This window comes from Coregonus lavaretus (genome assembly GCF_964263955.1).
Source record: "Coregonus lavaretus genome assembly, chromosome: 2".
Taxonomy (NCBI): Eukaryota; Metazoa; Chordata; class Actinopteri; order Salmoniformes; family Salmonidae; genus Coregonus; species Coregonus lavaretus.
This window is the reverse complement of record NC_139989.1, coordinates 58,628,108-58,648,730: the sequence shown is the minus strand read 5'-3', so window position 1 is coordinate 58,648,730 and position 20,623 is coordinate 58,628,108. Positions and strand designations below refer to the sequence as shown.

At 43.1% G+C, this 20,623-nt stretch overlaps 1 protein-coding gene across 1 annotated transcript; it reads right to left on the bottom strand.

The window, feature by feature from the left end:
- Nucleotides 1-9,636: 9,636 nt before the first annotated feature.
- Nucleotides 9,637-10,581, bottom strand: LOC311144610 (dexamethasone-induced Ras-related protein 1-like; the record flags this gene model as incomplete). The annotated part of the gene is made up of 2 exons (XM_084180650.1): nt 9,637-10,166; nt 10,323-10,581. The coding sequence occupies 2 exons, from the start codon at nt 10,579-10,581 to the stop codon at nt 9,637-9,639; spliced, it is 789 nt and encodes a 262-aa protein (XP_084036776.1).
- Between the last annotated feature and the right edge of the window lie 10,042 nt (nt 10,582-20,623).

The following is a 20,623-nucleotide window of genomic DNA, read 5'->3' as shown; positions in this document are numbered from 1 at the left end:
CTAAATAAGATCTGGTGCAACCAATTACCTTCAGAAGTCACATAATTAGTTAAATAAAGTCCACCTGTGTGCAATCTAAGTGTCAAATGATCTGTCACATGATCTCAGTATATATACACCTGTTCTGAATGGCCCCAGAGTCTGCAACACCACCAAGCAAGCGGCACAATGAAGACCAAGGAGCTCTCCAAACAGGTCAGGGACAAAGTTGTGGAGAAGTACAGATCAGGGTTGGGTTATAAAAAAATATCAGAAACTTTGAACATCCCACGGAGCACCATTAAATCCATTATTACAAAATTGAAAGAATATGGCACCACAACAAACCTGCCAAGAGAGGGCCGCCCACCAAAACTCACGGACTAGGCAAGGAGGGCATTAATCAGAGAGGCAACAAAGAGACCAAAGATAACCCTGAAGGAGCTGCAAAGCTCCACAGCGGAGATTGGAGTATCTGTCCATAGGACCACTTTAAGCCGTAAACTCCACAGAGCTGGGCTTTACGGAAGAATGGGCAGAAAAAAATACATTGCTTAAAGAAAAAAATAAGCAAACACTTTTGGTGTTCGCCAAAAGCCATGTGGGAGACTCCCCAAACATATGGAAGAAGGTACTCTGGTCAGATGAGACAAAAATTGAGCTTTTTGGGCATCAAAGAAAACACAATTTCTGGCGCAAACCAAACACCTCTCATTACCCAGAGAACACCATCCCCACAGTGAAGCATGCTGGTGGCAGCATCATGCTGTGGGGATGTTTTCATCGGCAGGGACTGGGAAACTGGTCAGAATAGAAGGAATGATGGATGGCGCTAAATACAGGGAAATTCTTGAGGGAAACCTGTTTCAGTCTTCCAGAGATTTGAGACTGGGACGGAGGTTCACCTTCCAGCAGGACAATGACCCTAAGCATACTGCTAAAGCAACACTCGAGTGGTTTAAGGGGAAATATTTAAATGTCTTGTAATGGCCTAGTCAAAGCCCAGACCTCAATCCAATTGAGAATCTGTGGTATGACTTAAAGATTGCTGTACACCAGCGGAACCCGTCCAACTTGAAGGAGCTGGAGCAGTTTTGCTTTGAAGAATGGGCAAAAATCCCAGTGGCTAGATGTGCCAAGCTTATAGAGACATACCCCAAGAGACTTGCAGCTGTAATTGCTGCAAAAGGTGGCTCTACAAAGTATTGGCTTTGGGGGGGTGAATAGTTATGCATAAGTTAAGTTTCTCTGTTTTTTTGTCTTATTTCTTGTTTGTTTCACAATAAAAATTATTTGGTATCTTCAAAGTGGTAGGCATGTTGTGTAAATCAAATGATACAAACCCCCAAAAACTCAATTTTAATTCCAGGTTGTAAGGCAACAAAATAGGAAAAATGCCAAGGGGGGTGAATACTTTCGCAAGCCACTGTAGCAGTGTAATGGGGTATGTATATGTGACCACAGCAGCCTGTGTGAGTAGAGGATGTACAATGCGTTCGGAAAGTTCAGACCACTTTTCCCACATTTTGTTACAGCCTTATTCTAAATTGGATTATATTTTTTTCCCTCAATATACACACAATACCCCATAATACAAAGCAAAAACTGGATTTTAGAAAAAATAATCAAGTGTATAAAAAATAAGAAACTGAAATATGACATTTACATAAGTATTCAGACCCTTTACTCAGTACTTTGTTGAAGCACCTTTGGCAGCGATTACAGCCTTGAGTCTTCTTTGCACACCTGTGTTTGGGGAGTGTCCCATTCTTTTCTTCAGATCCTCTCAAGCTCTGTCAGGTTGGAGGGGGAGCGTCACTGCACAGCTACTTTCAGGTCTCTCCTGAGATGTTTGATTTGGTTCAAGTCCAGGCTCTGGCTGGTCCACTCAAGGACATTCAGAGACTTGTCCCGAAGCCACTCCTGCATTGTCTTGGCTGTGTGGTTAGGAACGTTGTCCTGTTGGAAGGTTAACCTTTGCCCCAATCTTAGGTCCTGAGCGCTCTGGAGCAGGTTTTCATCAAGGATCTCTCTGCACTGTGCTCCCTCGTTAATCTTTCCCTCGATCCTGACTAGTCTCCCAGTCCTTCCCGCTGAAAAATTTCCCCACAGCATAATGCTGCCACCACCATGCTTCACCGTAGGGATGGTGCCAGGTTTCCTCCAGACGTGAAGCTTGGCAATCATGCCAAAGACTTCAATCTTGGTTTCATCAGACCAGAGAATCTTGTTTCTCATGGTCAGAGTCCTTTAGGTGCCTTTTGGCAAACTCCAAGCAGGCTTCTGTCTGGCCACTCTACCATAAAGGCCTGATTGGTGGAGTGCTGCAGAGATGGTTGTCCTTCTGGAAGGTTCCCCCGTCTCCACAGAGGAACTCTGGAGCTATGTCAGAGTGACCATCAGGTTCTTGGTCACCTCCCTGACCAAGGCCCTTCTCCCCTGATTGCTCAGTTTTGTCGGCCGGCCAGCTCTAGGAAGAGTCTTTGTGGTTCCAAACTTCTTCCATTTAAGAATGATGGAGGCCACTGTGTTCTTGGGGACCTTCAATGCTGCAGAAATGTTTTGGTACCCTTCCCCAGATCTCTGCCTCGACACAATCCTCTCTCAGAGCTCTACGGACAATTCCTTTGACCTCATGGCTTGTTTTTTTTCTGACGTGCACTGTCAACTGTGGGACCTTATATAGACCGGTTTGTGCCTTTCCAAATCATATCCAATCAATTTAATTGATTACAGGTGGGCTCCAATGAAGTTGTAGAAACATCTCAAGGATGATCAATGGAAACAGGATGCACCTGAGCTCAATTTCGAGTCTCATAGCAAAGGGTCTGAATACTTATGTAAATAAGGTATTTTTTGTATTTTATTTTTACACATTTTCAAAAATTTCTAAAAACCTGTTTTCGCTTTGTTATTATGTGGTATCGTGTGTAGATTGATGAGGAATTTTTTTCTTAAATCCATTTTAGAATAAGGCTGTAACATAACAAAATGTGGAAAAAGCAAAAGGGTCTGAATACTTTCCTAATGCACAGTACCTTCAGGTGTGTTCCTGCCACTGTTCCATTCTACTATTCAAACCTTCCCACCTCCTCTTCCTACTCCAGGGATGGAGACTTTGTGTCCAAGGCTGCCCCTCGCCTCCTACGTGTGTTCCTACCAAACAATGTCCCCACTTGGTTCCGGCTGTAAGAACTGTTTTGTTCTTGTGCATATTAATAGTTGGATGGAATTGTTACATGAGGAAGAGTTTTGAACAAAATGGCCTCCTTAAACAAAAACACTGTGGCTGAAGTGAAGATGTTTTGAGAGTAGGCTACAGCAGTGGTTCTCAAACTTCTCCTCGTGGCGCCCCAGACGTTTCACAATTTTGTTGTATCACTGAACTAACTCACCTGATTCACCTATTCATGGGCTTGATGATTAGTTGACCATTTGAATCAGGTGTGCTAGCTGTGGAATAGTTAAAATATGTGGAACGGCCGGAGGTCCACGAAGAGAGAGTTGAGAGCCACTGGTCTACAGGGTGACCCTGTTTAAACCCATTGAAGGAAGGGCTTTTCTCTGCTGAAACTACTCAGCTTATAAAATGGGATCATTCAAATGTATTCATACTCATAGTCTTCACTGATGATTTATGGCTCTAATATTGTCATTTATGGGAGATGCTATCATCTTTCCTTTTTTAAACCAAGGATCTACAATGACCACCCCCAGACAACCCATTCCTCTAAGCCTTTGGCAGCGGATCCGGCTCCGGGCGTGACCACCACTCTCTCTCTACCCCCCCGTAGCGCCCCTGGTCTGGTCTGGCCCCGCTGGCCGGAGCTGGACTGAACACCGGTGGAGCGGATTGCTCTGGCTCCAGAGTGGAGCAGCTGACCGGTGCCGGACCAGGCACCGGTGGAACAGGCACGGACCGTGCCGGACTGACGACGCGCACCACTGGCTTGGTGCGGGGAGCAGGAACGGGCTGGACCGGGCTGGCGACGCGCACCACTGGCTTGGTGCGGGGAGCAGGAACGGGCCGGACCGGGCTGACGTCGCGCACCACTGGCTTGGTGCGGGGAGCAGGAACAGGCCGGACCGGGCTGACGACGTGCACCACAGGCTTGGTGCAAGGGACAGGAACAGGCCGGACCGGGCTGACGACGCACACCACTGGCTTGGTGCGGGGAGCAGGAACAGGCCGGGCCGGGCTGACGACGCGCACCACAGGCTTGGTGCGAGGGACAGGAACAGGCCGGACCGGGCTGGCGATGCGCACCACAGGCTTGGTGCGAGGGACAGGAACAGGCCGGACCGGGCTGACGACGCGCACCACAGGCTTGGTGCGAGGGACAGGAACAGGCCGGACCGGGCTGACGACGCGCACCACAGGCTTGGTGCGAGGGACAGGAACAGGCCGGACCGGGCTGTGGAGACGGACTGGAGGTCTGGAGCGGAGAGCTGACACAACCCGTCCTGGCTGAATGCCTATCTCCACACCCTGTGTGTGAGGCATCAGCACAGGACGTACAGGGCTGTGCACTCGTACTGGCGCTACAGCACGTGGCACTGGCGCAGGATATCCGGGACCGAGGAGGGGTACTGGAGGCCACGAGCGTTGAGCCGGCACACTCCGTCCTGGCTGCATGCCCACCTTAGCACGACACGTGCGTGGTGCTAGCACAGGACGTACAAGACTGTGCCGGAACACTCGCGGCACAGTACGTGGCTCCGCATACCACGGAACCTGCCCAGTCTCACGCTGCCTAGCCTGAGTACGGGGAGTTGGCTCTGCTCTACCTCTAGGCTCCGCCAACCACCCTTCCAGCCCACCAAACCTGGTGGTCTCCTCTCCTAGATCGCCGATGCGCCCTGTAGCTGCCTCCAGCAGCCCCGTCGTCCACGCCGTGTGCCCCCCCAAAAAAATTACTTGGGGTTGCCTCTCGCGTGTCCGTCGTCGGCACGGTTGGCGCCGTTTCTCCTCTCCTGCCTGGGCCTTTACTCCTGCCCATGGCCCTCTGCCCGCGAATATGTCCTCCCAAGACCACCATTCGCCCACCTGGGACATCGCCAACTTCTCCTGTTTGGCACGCTGCTTGGTCCTCTGATGGTGGGATCTTCTGTCACGATCGTTATGAGAAGCAGACCAAGGCGCAGCGTGATAAGCGTACATTCTTTATTCAGTAGTACACACGAACCAAAACAATAAAACGATACGTGAAGTCCTAGGTTAATAACACAAACCTTAACGGAACAAGATCCCACAATAAACTGGTGTCAACAGGCTGCCTAAGTATTGACCCCAATCAGAGACAACGAGCTACAGCTGTCTCTGATTGGGAACCACCCTGGCCAACATAGAAACTAAACGATCTAGAACACAACATAGAAAACTATAACATAGAAAAATCCACACCCTGGCTCAACATATAAGAGTCCCCAGAGCCAGGGCGTGACAATTAATTATGAATAATGGGAATTTAGGGAGCTATAGAGCTCAGAAGTACCAAAATGTCATTCAGAGTAACTGTCCACAGCTAAAATCAATATGCAAATATGCTCAAAAAATGTTTTTTCAAAAACAATACAAATCAAATAAACTCCTCTGGCATAATTTTGAGTGTATCTGTATTGATAAATAAAATAATGGTGAGGATCCTAAACGTTATTACATTTTTATGCTTGAAAGACCTTTGTCCCTACATTGGGATTTCATTCAATGTCATCCGTTACTCCGCATGACACATCTCGTTTTTGTGTTATTAGGACTTAAGCTTTTAGGGATTGTAGTGTATATGTGTACGTTTTATTAATAACATATTTATGTATTTTTATGTGTTAAGGTATATTTTGTCTTTATTTATTACATTGTGAAAAACAAAAATAATGACAACATACTCATTATTATTATTAAATTCAAGTCGTCAGCACTTAATTATTATCATAATGTTGTATTAATGCTTTATCAGTACAGTTTTGATGTTGAGGGAATATCTGTCCTTATAGATGCCTCTATCCAACAAAGAGAGGGCTGCACGGTTCAGGACCTGGAAGAACCCAGAACCTCTAGTTAGGGAAGAGTGGCTTTTGAGCAGGAAAGTAAGGTATTATAGTTGTCATGCAGTTAAGTGACAAATGCAGTTCAGTAACCAACAAACCTGAATTAAGACTAAGTTCAATTAGGTTCACACTCATTTGCAGTAGGCTAGATCTTTTATCTTCAATACAGCATATGAGTGTCAGACTAAGCTGTTGGCGATTACTCAAAGGTTGTTTACAACAGCATTTAGGAAATATTCATGTAATGGAAGTCATTTTGACTATAGCCTGCACTGTATCTCTGCAATTATATTAGTATTGTGTTTAACTACCGCAGACGTTAGGAGGATGGGAACATAGACCATCGCTCAGTTAGGGAGATGACGACCTCTGCAGCTGAAAAGAGAACAGATAAATGGAGGAAAAACCAGAGGAGTTGAGGGAAACAAATTTGGCAGATTTTCAATCCAAGTTCATCACATTTTGCTGACAATGTTATTCAATCAACATTTTATACTTTTCAATGTTTCAAAATGAATTGATCTTGACTTCATGAATTAGAGTTCTGATATGCCTTTTCTCCATTTACCTTAAAATTAAAATAAAAGCTGATTAAAACTGATTGACAGTGCCTCTCATTTTATATTTAGTTTGTAATAAGTACATATTTGTTGCTGAGACAGTCTTTTAGGATCATCCAATGTGGAATCTCACAGTATGTCATTCGGTATAACGATGCAACAGTCAGACGCTGTAACGCAGGTTTTTCACGTAATATTAAATAATTTTGTTTTGTCAAGGTGAGGATACAATAATAATCATTACCCCTTTACAGAAAAGCATTTGTAGAAATTGAGCGTGACATTTTTGGTGCTAAAATCAACAAATATCAAAGCAGTACATGTTTGTTGAGATCAAACTTTTACTATCTAATACTGGTAAATAATCAACTAATTTGAAAATCCATTGAACACCAATGAATTACATTATCCATGGGAGAAATAATAAGATTCAAAATGAAAATGCATAGATTTAAATCTCGGTGGCTAAAACTTATTGAAATATATATTCAACACTCACATGAAGGTAGAAAGAACTTGAATTAGCATTTTTAACACATTTTGATTTTTAGCCCATTTTTAAATCCTTGTTCGTCATTGACCCAATAACTTGTATTAATAACCAAGCTCTTGGAAGCTCTGACTAACCTCTCATATTAATGTGTCAAGACTAGCTAGGCAGACTTAATTATGTGGTATTTTTAGAGAGACAGTGGCTCAGTAAAAAAACTAAACAAAGCATGGATTGCTTTCTTACCTTGTCCATAGACCGCTTACAGGGTCAGGAAACCCATATGTCATTTTGTAAGTTGGGTGAACTATCCCTTTAAATGAGGGCTTTATAATCAATTATGAAATGGCATAACAGGGGCATGCACTTAGAAAGTAAAGGAATTTACTCTCCTGTATCTTAGCTGAACATTTGCTGTTAATTTTACAGCTAACTAATGTATTAATTTCCTAGACCACAATGCATTGCAGTCTACAGTAATGACTCTTTACACCGTATGCAAGAATTCTCTGTGTTATCGTTCCATCCCCCATTGTCTCACCTCTTGTGAAGCAGAGGTTCTGTATAGCCTGTAGGTCTGATATCTGATTGGAGGTTAACTTTACAGTAATGCTATTGGTCATCAACTCAGATTTTGAATCTAATCATGGTCAAATGGTTATAAAAGGGTCTTAGCTTAATTGTCTCATTCTATTGTTTGTTCCTGATCTGTGCGGGTGAGATACCTACACTCTTTCTTCCTCTCGCCACCCCAGGGACTCTAGGGCATGGCCTTTCAGGCTATTACTGCTCTCTCTCTCTCTCTGATCATGCATAGAATAATGCCTTATAATGCTTGTTAATGCTTTGTAACTTAAGCGTTACGCCTTGTATGCAAATCCATTCCTTTTACAGAGTAATTAAATACACTTCTATTGAGAATTCCAATCTCAGACATTTCTTGATTGCCTAACTGAACTGTAGTCTCTTGCATATTGCTAAATCATCTTATGGAGTCAGATAAACATTTTAATAGGCTAATTGCATAGTCTTATCATGGGTCGCATGTAAGGTATAAATAATACATAATACATTAATACAAAACATTATGAACACCTCCTCTTTCCATGACATAGACCAGGTGTGGACAACTTTGATGGGGGTGGGGGCCACAAAAAATTGGCACTGATCATGAGGGGCCGCAGTGGCTCGTGGCTTTGTGTACTCACATCCTTACACATTAGCTGACATGCGCTAATTGAGTGACTGTTGATGTACAACCACATTTTAAAATTGCACATTGTGTATTCTATTATTCTAACTCACAACAGTAAGTCAAATTGGTCTGCAGGCCTACAAAAGGGGGGCTGCATTGCCCGTGGGCCACCAGTTGCCCATCCCTGACATAGACTGACCAGGTGAATCCAGGTAAAGGCTTTGATCCCTTATTAATGTCACTTGTTAAATCCACTTCAATCAGTGTAGATCAGGGTTCTTCAATTCCGGTCCTGGAGGGCCGAAACACCTCTGTTTTTCATCCTCTCCTTCTAATCAGGGGCTAATTCAGACCTGGGACACCAGGTGAGTGCAATTAACTACCAGGTAGAAATAAAAAACAGAAGTGTTTCGGCCCTCCAGGACCGGAATTGAAGAACCCTGGTGTAGATGAAGGGGAGGACACAGGTTAAAGAAGGATTTTTAAGGCTTGAGACATGGATTGTGTATGTGTGCTATTCAGAGAGCGAATGGGCAAGACCAAATATTTAAGTGCCTTTGAACGGGGTATGGTGATAGTGGGTGCTAGGCGCACCAGGGGGTGCAACTCAATATTAGGAAGGTGTTCTTAATGTTTTGTAGACTTAGTGTACTTCAAAAATGAATGTTAGGTTATAGGCAATACTTTTAAAAAATGAATTTGATAAGTTAGGTGTAGGCATACGTTCTCCCTCAGTGTTTCTAAATGAAAAGTTATTTATGTAGCTAATGTTTTGTGTGGTGAAGTGTCACTGAGAAGGCCTGAGAATATGCTTATTTACCATCAATGTTATTATATCAGCACAATAAAAAGGATGACAGACATGGAAAAATAGTTTTCAAATGTTTTTATTTTCTCATCATGTTTCTTTCTTTGTGAAAATTAAACGATGACATAGAATAATAAATATACATTCATAGATTTGTTCATAATGCAATTAAGGTTCAAGTTGACTTCCATTTAAAAATAATAATAATAGCTAAACGTAAACAAGTGCCACCCCATAGGTAAAGGCTACATTCTCCATTCAGGAGAGGCAGATTTTACAGCCTGTAGTTGGCAAGAAGAGCCTACTTCACTGTAGGTTCTCTAAAGCCACATCACATTTGAGAGTCTTGACTCCACAGGGAAATGTCTAACGGACTGACCATGTCATGCACCCTCTCGGCGCGTCCTGGCATGGTTTGGGATACACTTCCTTTGCTGTCACTGCGCCTTGGGGTGCTGCGTTATCCTGGACTCCGCACACTGGCGAGAAGCCTGGCGGGTATCATCCCTATCGCTGTATTTCGTAACAATTCTCCTGCATATTGTCAGTAAATTGCTTAGCTGATGGTGCAACTCTGTTTGCTCTGTCCGCCGCCGATAGCTTTCTCTTTTATGTACCTTAAGTCACTGTGCACGCTTGGTCGGCGCGCGAACGGTTCCACAATTCCGTATGCCTCGCAGTCTTTGAATTTTTTATTTCTGAAAGATTTTCTTCTGCTGTTTTGCAGCACTTCGCAATACTGTAAGGAAACTTTGCGGTGAGAGTCCGGGCTCATCTCGTTGGGAAGTTTAGCCATGGTAAAAAGAGTCTGAAACATCTGGTCGACATTAGTGTTGCGTTTTGCAGAGATCTCATAGTAGGCGCACTGTTCATCACCAACCACCAGCTGCTCAATCTCCTCATTCTGAACCTCCCGGTTAAACTCCTGGTCACACTTGTTCCCGCAGATAACGATCGGGACATCCACGTTTTCTTTGGTTTTGTTTTTCAGGCAGGACTTGGTCTCATAAATTTGACGCTTCAGGCGCTGCACCTCTTGGAAGGAGTCTCTGTTATCCAGACTGAACACCAGGATGAAAACATCACCTGAAAGAGCAAGGGAAGGCACGTTAATATCGCAGCTCAAAAAGTCCATAATTACATAGGCCTAGGCTAAATGTGTACAATAAAAGTTTTGCATAGAGCATTATTGCATGCATGATTTTAAAAATATTTGTTTTGTTAGTTCAGAGTTAAGCTTACCAGTAAGGATAGAGAGTCTTCTCATAGCGGGGAAGGGATGGTTTCCAGAGGTGTCCAGAATGTCCAACTGGTACACATCTCCCCGAATGCTGTATAATTTCCTATGAAAGTCCTCGATTGTGGGCGTATACTGGTCCTCGACTTTTTTATTCAGAAACCGAGAGATGATGGCCGTCTTGCCAACTTTTGTAGAGCCCAGAATCACCATCCTGTGGCAATTTTTGGCCGGGATGTTAAACTCGTTCTCGGAAGGCGACATTTTCTTGATCGTGTTTGCAAGCTTTGTGCACCGACGTGGGTCTTTGGTGCGACAGCGAGATGCTGAATTGAACCCCTAATCGTTTAGAGGGATGTTGTGTGTTTGTAAGCGTTGCTGCTTTGCTGAATCTGAGGAGAGCGGGACTGGGTATATATAGGCGATGCTGACCACTCCTCCTAGGCGCGTCATGCATTGCGCATTGGTCTGAGGGGAGAAAGTTTGTAGTTGCGTCAGTCTGTCCCTATGCATAAGCAGACAGTAATTATATAAACTGTTTTGAGAAAAATACAAAATGATTTGCGTAAAACAATATAAATATTGGCCTACCTAAAAACTCATGCATACAGAATGCACAAATTCAACAGCATCTTCTTTAACTTCACAGATTTTGCATGTTTTTTTTTTGCTGAGTTCAATTCATACATAAAAATATGTTTACTAACATAATAACCATAATCCAAAAATGTTTTCATAAATAGAAATGCAAAATCATAATACAGTCAATCTCCTCTTTCGGTGGGGACTCAGGGGTTCCAAAAAACGGCGTTATCCACCATGGCAATAAAAGGCATTTTGCAAAAGCAATACCCCTCAAACAGGACAAATACTCAATCTGATAGTTTCATTATTTAGGTAATTATTATTATTATTATGGCCCGTGTGCATTATTGTGTGCAAATAATAACATTATAAATTGTTAGGCTACTACGAAACATAATAGTTAATTTGCATAGGCTTATTTCATGTCAATAACACATTTCACCGTCAACAAGAAATTAACATACACCGTCCTTCACCTAGTTTCTGTTTCACGAGACGTCTAGTTTCTTGTACCCTGCCATGAAAGCCATCAGCGTATAGCGCGGGAAGCGCAATGATTTCGGCCACGTGTTTGTAGACCGCTAGATAGCGCTACGGTATGAAAAGGATGAGATACAGAATAATAAAAACATTCTGCTGGAACTAGAAAAGGTATTTGTTTTGTCGCAGCAGTTGCAGACTGATGCGAGCACACCAACGCAGGACCACAGTAAAATGCTTAATATCATAAGCAGGAAATAATTGTGGAAATAAAAAATGACCTCCACCTTATACAACATATTATATTTGTATCCACAGAAGCTTAATCTGCATGATAAATGCTCCCGAGTGGCCCAGTGGTCTAAAGCACTGCATCGCAGTGCTAACTGTGCCACTAGAGATCCTGGTTCTAGTCCAGGCTCTGTCGCAGCCTGCCGCGACCGGGAGACCCATGGGCGGCGCACAATTGGTCCAGCGTCCTCCAAGGTAGGGGAGGGTTTGGCCGGCAGGGATGTGGGTTCGTTTCCCACGGGGGGCCAGTATTGAAAAAAAAAAAAAAAAAAAAACTTGTATGCATTTACTAACTGTAAGTGGCTCTGGATAAGAGTGTCTGCTAAATGACTAAAATGTAAAAGCACAAACATGTATCCTATCAACCAAGTAATTAGACTACTGAGTCACCAATAATACAAAGGGTCTTGACTTTTTCTCCATGCTTAACTAAAATTAAGGCCACTAAAGCATGTCTGCATTTTCCAAACAATGTGACAGCAGATTTTGATAATTTGCTGCACCCTAAACTGCATTAAACCTCAGTCTAGTAGTCCATATGAATGTGACATGGACACCCACTTTATATAACCCTTGGATAGCATGGAGACTGACTCTGGCAGTTGAGGAAACTAAAACTAGCTGAACTCACACAGTTTTCACCCAGGTAACACATGATCAGTGCTGAGCTCTGGGTACTTTATATTTGTCTGTGATTTTCTGGGCCCAGTTTTTGAAAAGGTATCTATCCTGATTCAGTCTATCGGATAGGATTAAATGCACATCAAATAGAATGAATAGAACAGGTTCCCCATTCAAGTCAATGATTTCTTCGTTCTATTCATTCTATTTTTATGCTGTGAATCCTATCCGATAGGCCAGAGGTCAAGTCAGTGAAACAGTCATCTCACAGAGGGCAGCAGGCCATCTCACAGAGGGCAGCAGGCCATCTCACAGAGGGCAGCAGGCCATCTCACAGAGGGCAGCAGGCCATCTCACAGAGGGCAGCAGGCCATCTCACAGGGGGCAGCAGGCCATCTCACAGGGGGCAGCAGGCCATCTCACAGAGGGCAGCAGGCCATCTCACAGGGGGCAGCAGGCCATCTCACAGGGGGCAGCAGGCCATCTCACAGGGGGCAGCAGTCCTCCCAATCAAATGAGTATGGACTCTCCTGCTGTGTTCAGATGGAGGCAGCCTAGAGGTATATAATAGGGTTATTCTAAAGATAGAGCAGGGGGTTGTTGGTGACTCAGAAGCCAATCAGCACTTTACACACCAACCACCTGGTCTCTGTGTCACCTCCTCAACTTGATTGTGACGCTGGCCGGCCTAATTTAGTGTAGATCATGCATTGCTGTCAATGGAAGATTTATGATTTGTAATTTTAGTAAATCCCTTCATGCACCTGTAAGCAAGGTCTGTGCTATACAATGTTCCCTGTATCCAACAGGCTTATAAATCAGACATGCTTTTACTGATTAATGGTATAGTGCACTGTGCCACCCTGTGCCCAGCACTGTGGTTTGGTTGGCAAGATTTATGGCAAGGGGAAGTCCCCCTCCTTCCTTCCCAAACTGTAGTCTAAGTTCCTCTTTTGCTTGTGTGTGTGTCACATCAGTACTTAACCGACCAGGTGAACAGGCCATGTGTGTGTGTGACTGTGTGTGTGACTGTGTGTGTGCGTGTGTGTGTGTGTACGTGTGTGTGTGTCTGTGTGTGAAAGAGTGTCTGTCTGTCTGTGTCTTTCTGTGTACAACCCCCCAGGTGATATTTAACAGTTGTGTCAAACCAGACTACCTAACATTTGCATATCAAATTCTACTCAATAAAGACAATACTTGATAAGTAGATACAACAGAGATGATATTTACAGTGACTTAACTACTGAATGGGTCTTATAACATTTTACAGCACTTATTACATTTTACAGCACTTATTACATTTTACAGCACTCAATACATTTTAGGGCACTTATTACATTTTACAGCACTATTTTCCAAGTCTGCTCTACTAGTATTGACTTTGACCACTTCTTTATCTAGCCTGCGAGGGCACATTGAAGCTTTCTGTGATGAAACCGAATCAGATTCCTCTCACCTCGCTGTGACCAGCTCCAACTCTGGGTTTGTGTAACGAGGGCGGAGTGGACAGGTGCTACGGCCCTGTTCATTGGTCGGTAATTAGACCACTGTGTATCCTCTGATGAAGCTATACAGAGACACGTGCGATGTGGTTCTTTAGCCAGACGCTGCTATTAGACTATATGAGGCTGCTGGAACAAATAGATCTGTTCAGGTTCTCACCTAGCCCCAAATGAGTAGGCTACTCTTGTCAATTTTACATTTAAGTCATTTAGCAGACGCTCTTATCCAGAGCGACTTACAGTTAGTGAATACATATTTTTTATTTATATTTTATACTGGCCCCCCGTGGGAATCGAACCCACAACCCTGGTGTTGCAAACGCCATGCTCTATCAGCTGAGCTACATCCCTGCCGGCCATTCCCTCCCCTACCCTGGACGACGCTGGGCCAATTGTGCGCCGCCCATGAGTCTCCCGGTCGCGGCCGACTGCGACAGAGCCTGGATTCGAACCAGGATCTCTAGTGGCACAGTTAGCACTGCGATGCGGCGCCTTAGACCACTGCGCCACTCAGGAGAGACAACTGGAGCTACGCTAGTCTACTAGCCTAGCCTACACTGTGTTAGAACAACTGGAGCTACGCTAGTCTACTAGCCTAGCCTACACTGTGTTAGTACAACTGGAGCTACGCTAGTCTACTAGCCTAGCCTACACTGTGTTAGAACAACTGGAGCTACGCTAGTCTACTAGCCTAGCCTACACTGTGTTACTACAACTGGAGCTACACTAGTCTACTAGCCTAGCCTACACTGTGTTAGAACAACTGGAGCTACGCTAGTCTACTAGCCTAGCCTACACTGTGTTACTACAACTGGAGCTACACTAGTCTACTAGCCTAGCCTACACTGTGTTAGAACAACTGGAGCTACGCTAGTCTACTAGCCTAGCCTACACTGTGTTACTACAACTGGAGCTACACTAGTCTACTAGCCTAGCCTACACTGTGTTAGAACAACTGGAGCTACGCTAGTCTACTAGCCTAGCCTACACTGTGTTAGTACAACTGGAGCTATGCTAACCTGTTAAACCGGTTTTCCTGGAGCTATACTACACTGTGTGTGTATGTAGGGGATGTGAGAAACTTACTCCTCAGCCTGAAGTGTCCCCACTTGCGCCACCGAATAGCTAGTTTTTTGTGTGGCTGGTAAGACGCGTCGGGAGGGCGGTCACGTGTGCTAGCAAAGCAGAGGTCCTGGGTTGGAGCCTCGGTGTGAGACGAATCAGGAGGAAGTGGTACTCTCTAAGCAAGCAGGGTGACGTCCTTTACATGAACATACAGGAGGCTTACCCAAGGATATCTGGTGAGCTTGGAATAACATAGATACACGGTGTGTGTGTGTGTGACCTGTCGTGACCCCTCCACCTCCTGCCAGGCAGGTTATGGTGACCTTCATCTCCAGCTGTTGCATGGTACCGTCTCTCACACACACGTCCTCCCCCAATGTATCCACGCACAACATCCAGCAACACACACACACACACACACACACACAACACTGCATGCCTACTTTATAATGAATGTCCCCGCTTACACTGAAAACAGGAGGGGAATACCCTGTACCCTCTAGCTAACAGAGTGTTACCTTGTACCCTGTCTAACAGTGTTACCCTGTGTAACAGTGTTACCTTGTACCCTGTCTAACTTAGTGTTACCCTGTTCCATGTGTAGTGTTACCCTGTGTAACAGTGTGTTACCCTGTACCCTGTGTAACAGTGTGTTACCCTGTACCCTGTGTAACAGTATGTTACCCTGTACCCTGTGTAACAGTGTGTTACCCTGTACCCTTTCTAAGAGCTAAAGGCTAGTACTGTTAAACCCTTGTGTACCACATTGACCGTTCTGGTAACCTAGGAAAATAATACTGTTTTTCCCATGTCATTTGTTTTGATTACCAAGTCTGCTTGTAGTTTGTCTGTGCTTTCATCAGTTCCATTTTTCATTTCAACTCTGACTTCCAGACACATTATAGGGCCCTTTTCAAGGTGTCTGGCTTGCTCAGATTGAACTTGGAGTGAACCCCTCCATAATAATACTGTTTTACCCTATCTCACTTATTTTGAGTACCAAGCCTGCTTTTAATTTGCCAACTCTTTCATCAGTTCTACGCTCATTTCAGTTATGGATTCCAGACACATTATAAGGCCCTATTATTTCAAAACAGGTTATTTTCAGTATAACAACCCCAAAGTAATGTACCTCATCTACTGAGATACAGCATCTTGGAATTTATGAAAAGTGAGTTTCTTTGAACGCCTGAAATGAACTCGGAGTGAACCCTGTTTCAAATTCTATTATTCATCAAGCTAAGTGTTATTCTGTTTGTAATGCTTTATGTGTAAGGAAAACAACTCTGATCCTTGAGAATTTGCATTAAAGGGGCAATCTGTGATTGCTACATTTATTTTCAGACTTTTGAACTAATGATGTAAACCCACTGATTGCTGAAAAATATAATTTATAAATACCTCATGAGCTTAGTTCAACTGTCATACCTCATCAGAAACCAAAATATAAGCTTGTTTCACTCCTAATTTAGTAAAAAATAAATAATGTATAGCCTAAAAACATGGTTAAAACTATAATTGTTATATCATGGATTGTCAGTCCTTGCATCCATAGCTCTGTCAATGAATTTGAGAGTGGTTACATTTCCCCAGCCCCATCTCTTAGCTGTTCACTAAAACAGTGACAGGGTACCCACTTTGTTATTGTTTGAACTGCAGATTGCCCCTTTAATAAGGCATTAATAATCACAACTGAAGTAGTGTACTAAGTGTCACTGGAAGATCATAATGCATCAACATAAAATGCAATGAATTAAAGCAAGAGCTCAATCTCCATTGGATTGGCTATGGAAAACAGCCATTGACCTAGATATACAGTATTTTTGAAAGTGGCTCAATTAAAATGAAACCAGAAAATATCTCCTTTCAGCTAAAGGTCCTTTTCTGTGTTTCGCCACCCCACATCACAGGGAAACCACTGTCTGTCCAGTAACAATATATTATGGCAATAAACGCAATAAGTGGACTGAAATGGTTGTAATGATATCTAATGCCACAGAGTGAAAGGGAAGTGCCCTTTTCATCGAAGGGGCTTCCAGGAATGGGTCAAACTAGCCCATATCCAAATAAAATGACTGCTCTATACTCTCTCTTGGCCTATTTAAATAAACTAGGTTAATGCAGCGATGGCCAACAGGGCGGGAGGGAAGAACTACCTTTATATCCTGTTGACTCTGAGATTTAGGTTGAACACAGGTCATTTTAGTCATGGTGGGGAACTTCCAGATCTTTCTGTCCCCAGTCTGTCCACCAATCATCATCTGATATGAAGACGTCTGTCTGCATTTAAAGTTTCTGTCGGTCCCAGTGAGACATTCAGCATGAAACTAAAAAATAATTTGATTCATAAATCTGAAATCAATAACAATATGGTTGGACCTACAAATCCCAGGGCCTATTTGATCTCTAGTGCTGTACAAATGTTATATTCTTCTCAGTAAAGGGAGCGTTTCATTCTGTAGTATTGTTTATTGGGTTAAATTGTTTTACTGGGAGCAAAATTGCTGAGTTGAGTTACTACCAATAATACAATTCAGGGCAAATATTTTTGTTGACAATAGCCTACGCATTTATAAATATACAAGTCAAACATGTCAAACTATACAGTATGTGTCATTTATAATCGTCCTCTTTATCAAGTGGTATAGAGGGATTATGGAGCTTATGAAGCTGCTTCTTTGGTCAGGTTGAAGTGAGAATGAATGAGACTAAAGAGCCAACAAGAGATCCTTCACCTCCTTGTCTTCTCATCTTGACTTTCACCTTGACCTCTCCACCAACCACCCACCTCGTCTGTTGCACAAAGTGCCTTTGGTTATTTACATAATTTAGCAGACGCTCTTATCCAGAGCGATTTACAGGAGCAATTAGGGTTAATCTCAGTCAAAATTAATATTAATCCCAAGACCTTGACCCATATTCTACATTCTACATTCTACATTCATTTGTTCATTATTTTTAGCAATTACTGTTTCATTTAAAATCTGAATCCATGTCACATTCACGTAATAGTGTATATCTTTGGAATATTGTGAGATTTTCCATGCAAGATCTCACCTCGTGGGGCATCAATGATCATGAGGAAGGTGAGGGATCAGCCCAGAACTACACGGCAGGACCTGGTCAATGACCTGAAGAGAGCTGGGACCACAGTCTCAAAGAAAACCATTAGTAACACACTACGCCGTCATGGATTAAAATCCTGCAGCGCACGCAAGGTCCCCCTGCTCAAGCCAGCGCATGTCCAGGCCCGTCTGAAGTTTGCCAATGACCATCTGGATGATCCAGAGGAGGAATGGGAGAAGGTCATGTGGTCTGATGAGACAAAAATAGAGCTTTTTGTTCTAAACTCCACTCGCCGTGTTTGGAGGAAGAAGAAGGATGAGTACAACCCAAGAACACCATCCCAACTGTGAAGCATGGAGGTGTAAACATCATTCTTTGGGGATGCTTTTCTGCAAAGGGGACAGGACGACTGCACCGTATTGAGGGGAGGATGGATGGGGCCATGTATCGTGAGATCTTGCCAACAACCTCCTTCCCTCAGTAAGAGCATTGAAGATGGGTCGTGGCTGGGTCTTCCAGCATGACAACGACCCGAAACACACAGCCAGGGCAACTAAGGAGTGGCTCCGTAAGAAGCATCTCAAGGTCCTGGAGTGGCCTAGCCAGTCTCCAGACCTGAACCCAATAGAAAATCTTTGGAGGGAGCTGAAAGTCCGTATTACCCAGCGACAGCCCCGAAACCTGAAGGATCTGGAGAAGGTCTGTATGGAGGAGTGGGCCAAAATCCCTGCTGCAGTGTGTGCAAACCTGGTCAAGACCTACAGGAAACGTATGATCTCTGTAATTGCAAACAAAGGTTTCTGTACCAAATATTAAGTTCTGCTTTTCTGATGTATCAAATACTTATGTCATGCAATAAAATGCAAATTAATTACTTAAAAATCATACAATGTGATTTTCTGGATTTTTGTTTTAGATTCCGTCTCTCACAGTTGAAGTGTACCTATGATAAAAAATTATAGACCTCTACATGCTTTGTAAATAGGAAAACCTGCAAAATCGGCAGTGTATCAAATACTTGTTCTCCCCACTGTATATATATATATATATATATATATATATATATATATATATATATATATATATATATATATATTCAACCACCCTCCCATCCAACAACATTGATGTGAACCAAAAATAGAAACAGAGCTAGAATATTAAGAAAAAGAAAATCACCAGCAACTCACAATTATTCTAGTGAATTGATAGACAGTTCTAATTTAAGCGCATAGCTTATTTTCAACAGACTGAAACAAGGAAATGAACAAAGCAATAATCATATATAATTGACATTAATATGAATATTGCATTGGAATAAAGCAGGTTGAATATTGTTCCACATGAAAGTGATGACCTTGGTGCTTAGCACAGATCCATTGACAGATATTCAGAGTGGCAGCATGTGGAGTAAATGACTGTAATCAAACACAGGGGAGAGGAGGCATGGTTATCACAGACAGTACATCAACTTTACTGTCAGTGTCAGAATAACCATAGCAGAAGTTTGGAATGCAGCTTGTAGTTGCATCACATACAACACATTTTCACACTGCATAAATAATCACCGCCTTCTCATGGACATTGTAAAAATCTTCTTGCACCATATGTGGTTATTTTGCATACAGAAGATGTTGTCCACCATTGTACCCAACCCATAAGCCCAAGTCAAATGACTTTCTTATTAGGAGAGGAGAGCTTAGCCAGCGCTTAGCAACGGCACATGGCAGCCACCATTCAAGTCACTGTCACCATGGAGACAGCCACAGGATGCACTACTTTACTTTGTTTCCGCTGTGGAAACTAATTCAGAAACTAATTCAGAAACTAATTCAGAAACTAATTCAGAAACTAATTCAGAAACTAATTAATTCAGAAACTAATTAGTAACCTAATTCATAACCTAATTCATAAGCTACTTCATAAACTAATTCATAAACTAATTCATAACCTAATTCATAACATAATTTATAAACTAATTAATAACCTCACTTCACACTCAAATTACTATTCAGTAATGTTGCTAGAATTTTTCTGTTCTTATGAAGCCAATTGCACTTCAATTTCAATTCCATATAATTGAGCACAACATAATGAAAAGAGCAACAAATAATACTCACTATAACCTGCAACACAACAAGGCCATTGTTTAACCAAAGTTGAAAGATGTCATTGTTTTTTTTGGTCTTTGCATTAGATCATGCTAAATAAGCTCACATTCTTGATGGAAGTCCATTAATCATCACGCTGAATCATCTGCTCCAGCCAATAGTGTAGTCACCCTCTTACCCATGATAATGAGGCCCTTGGATCGTGTTATTAGGTTAAGCAGGCTGGTCATACTTTAAGATGGGCACAAGAGGGCCTGAAATAGAGGTGCTGCTCAGGCCCTCATCTAATCAGCCTGTGGACTGAGCAGGGTCATTTTCAAACACTAGTCATGCCTCTCGCATACACACCGTCACATAGGCGGTGTAGCTCAGTCACATGTGTTCCTCTGTGGTCCTCTGTAGCTCAGCTGGTAGAGCACGGCGCTTGTAACGCCAAGGTAGTGGGTTCGATCCCCGGGACCACCCATACACAAAAAAAAATGTATGCACGCATGACTGTAAGTCGCTTTGGATAAAAGCGTCTGCTAAATGGCATATTTATTTATAGGCACAGACAGACAGACAGACAGAGAGAGATAGAGGCAGGCA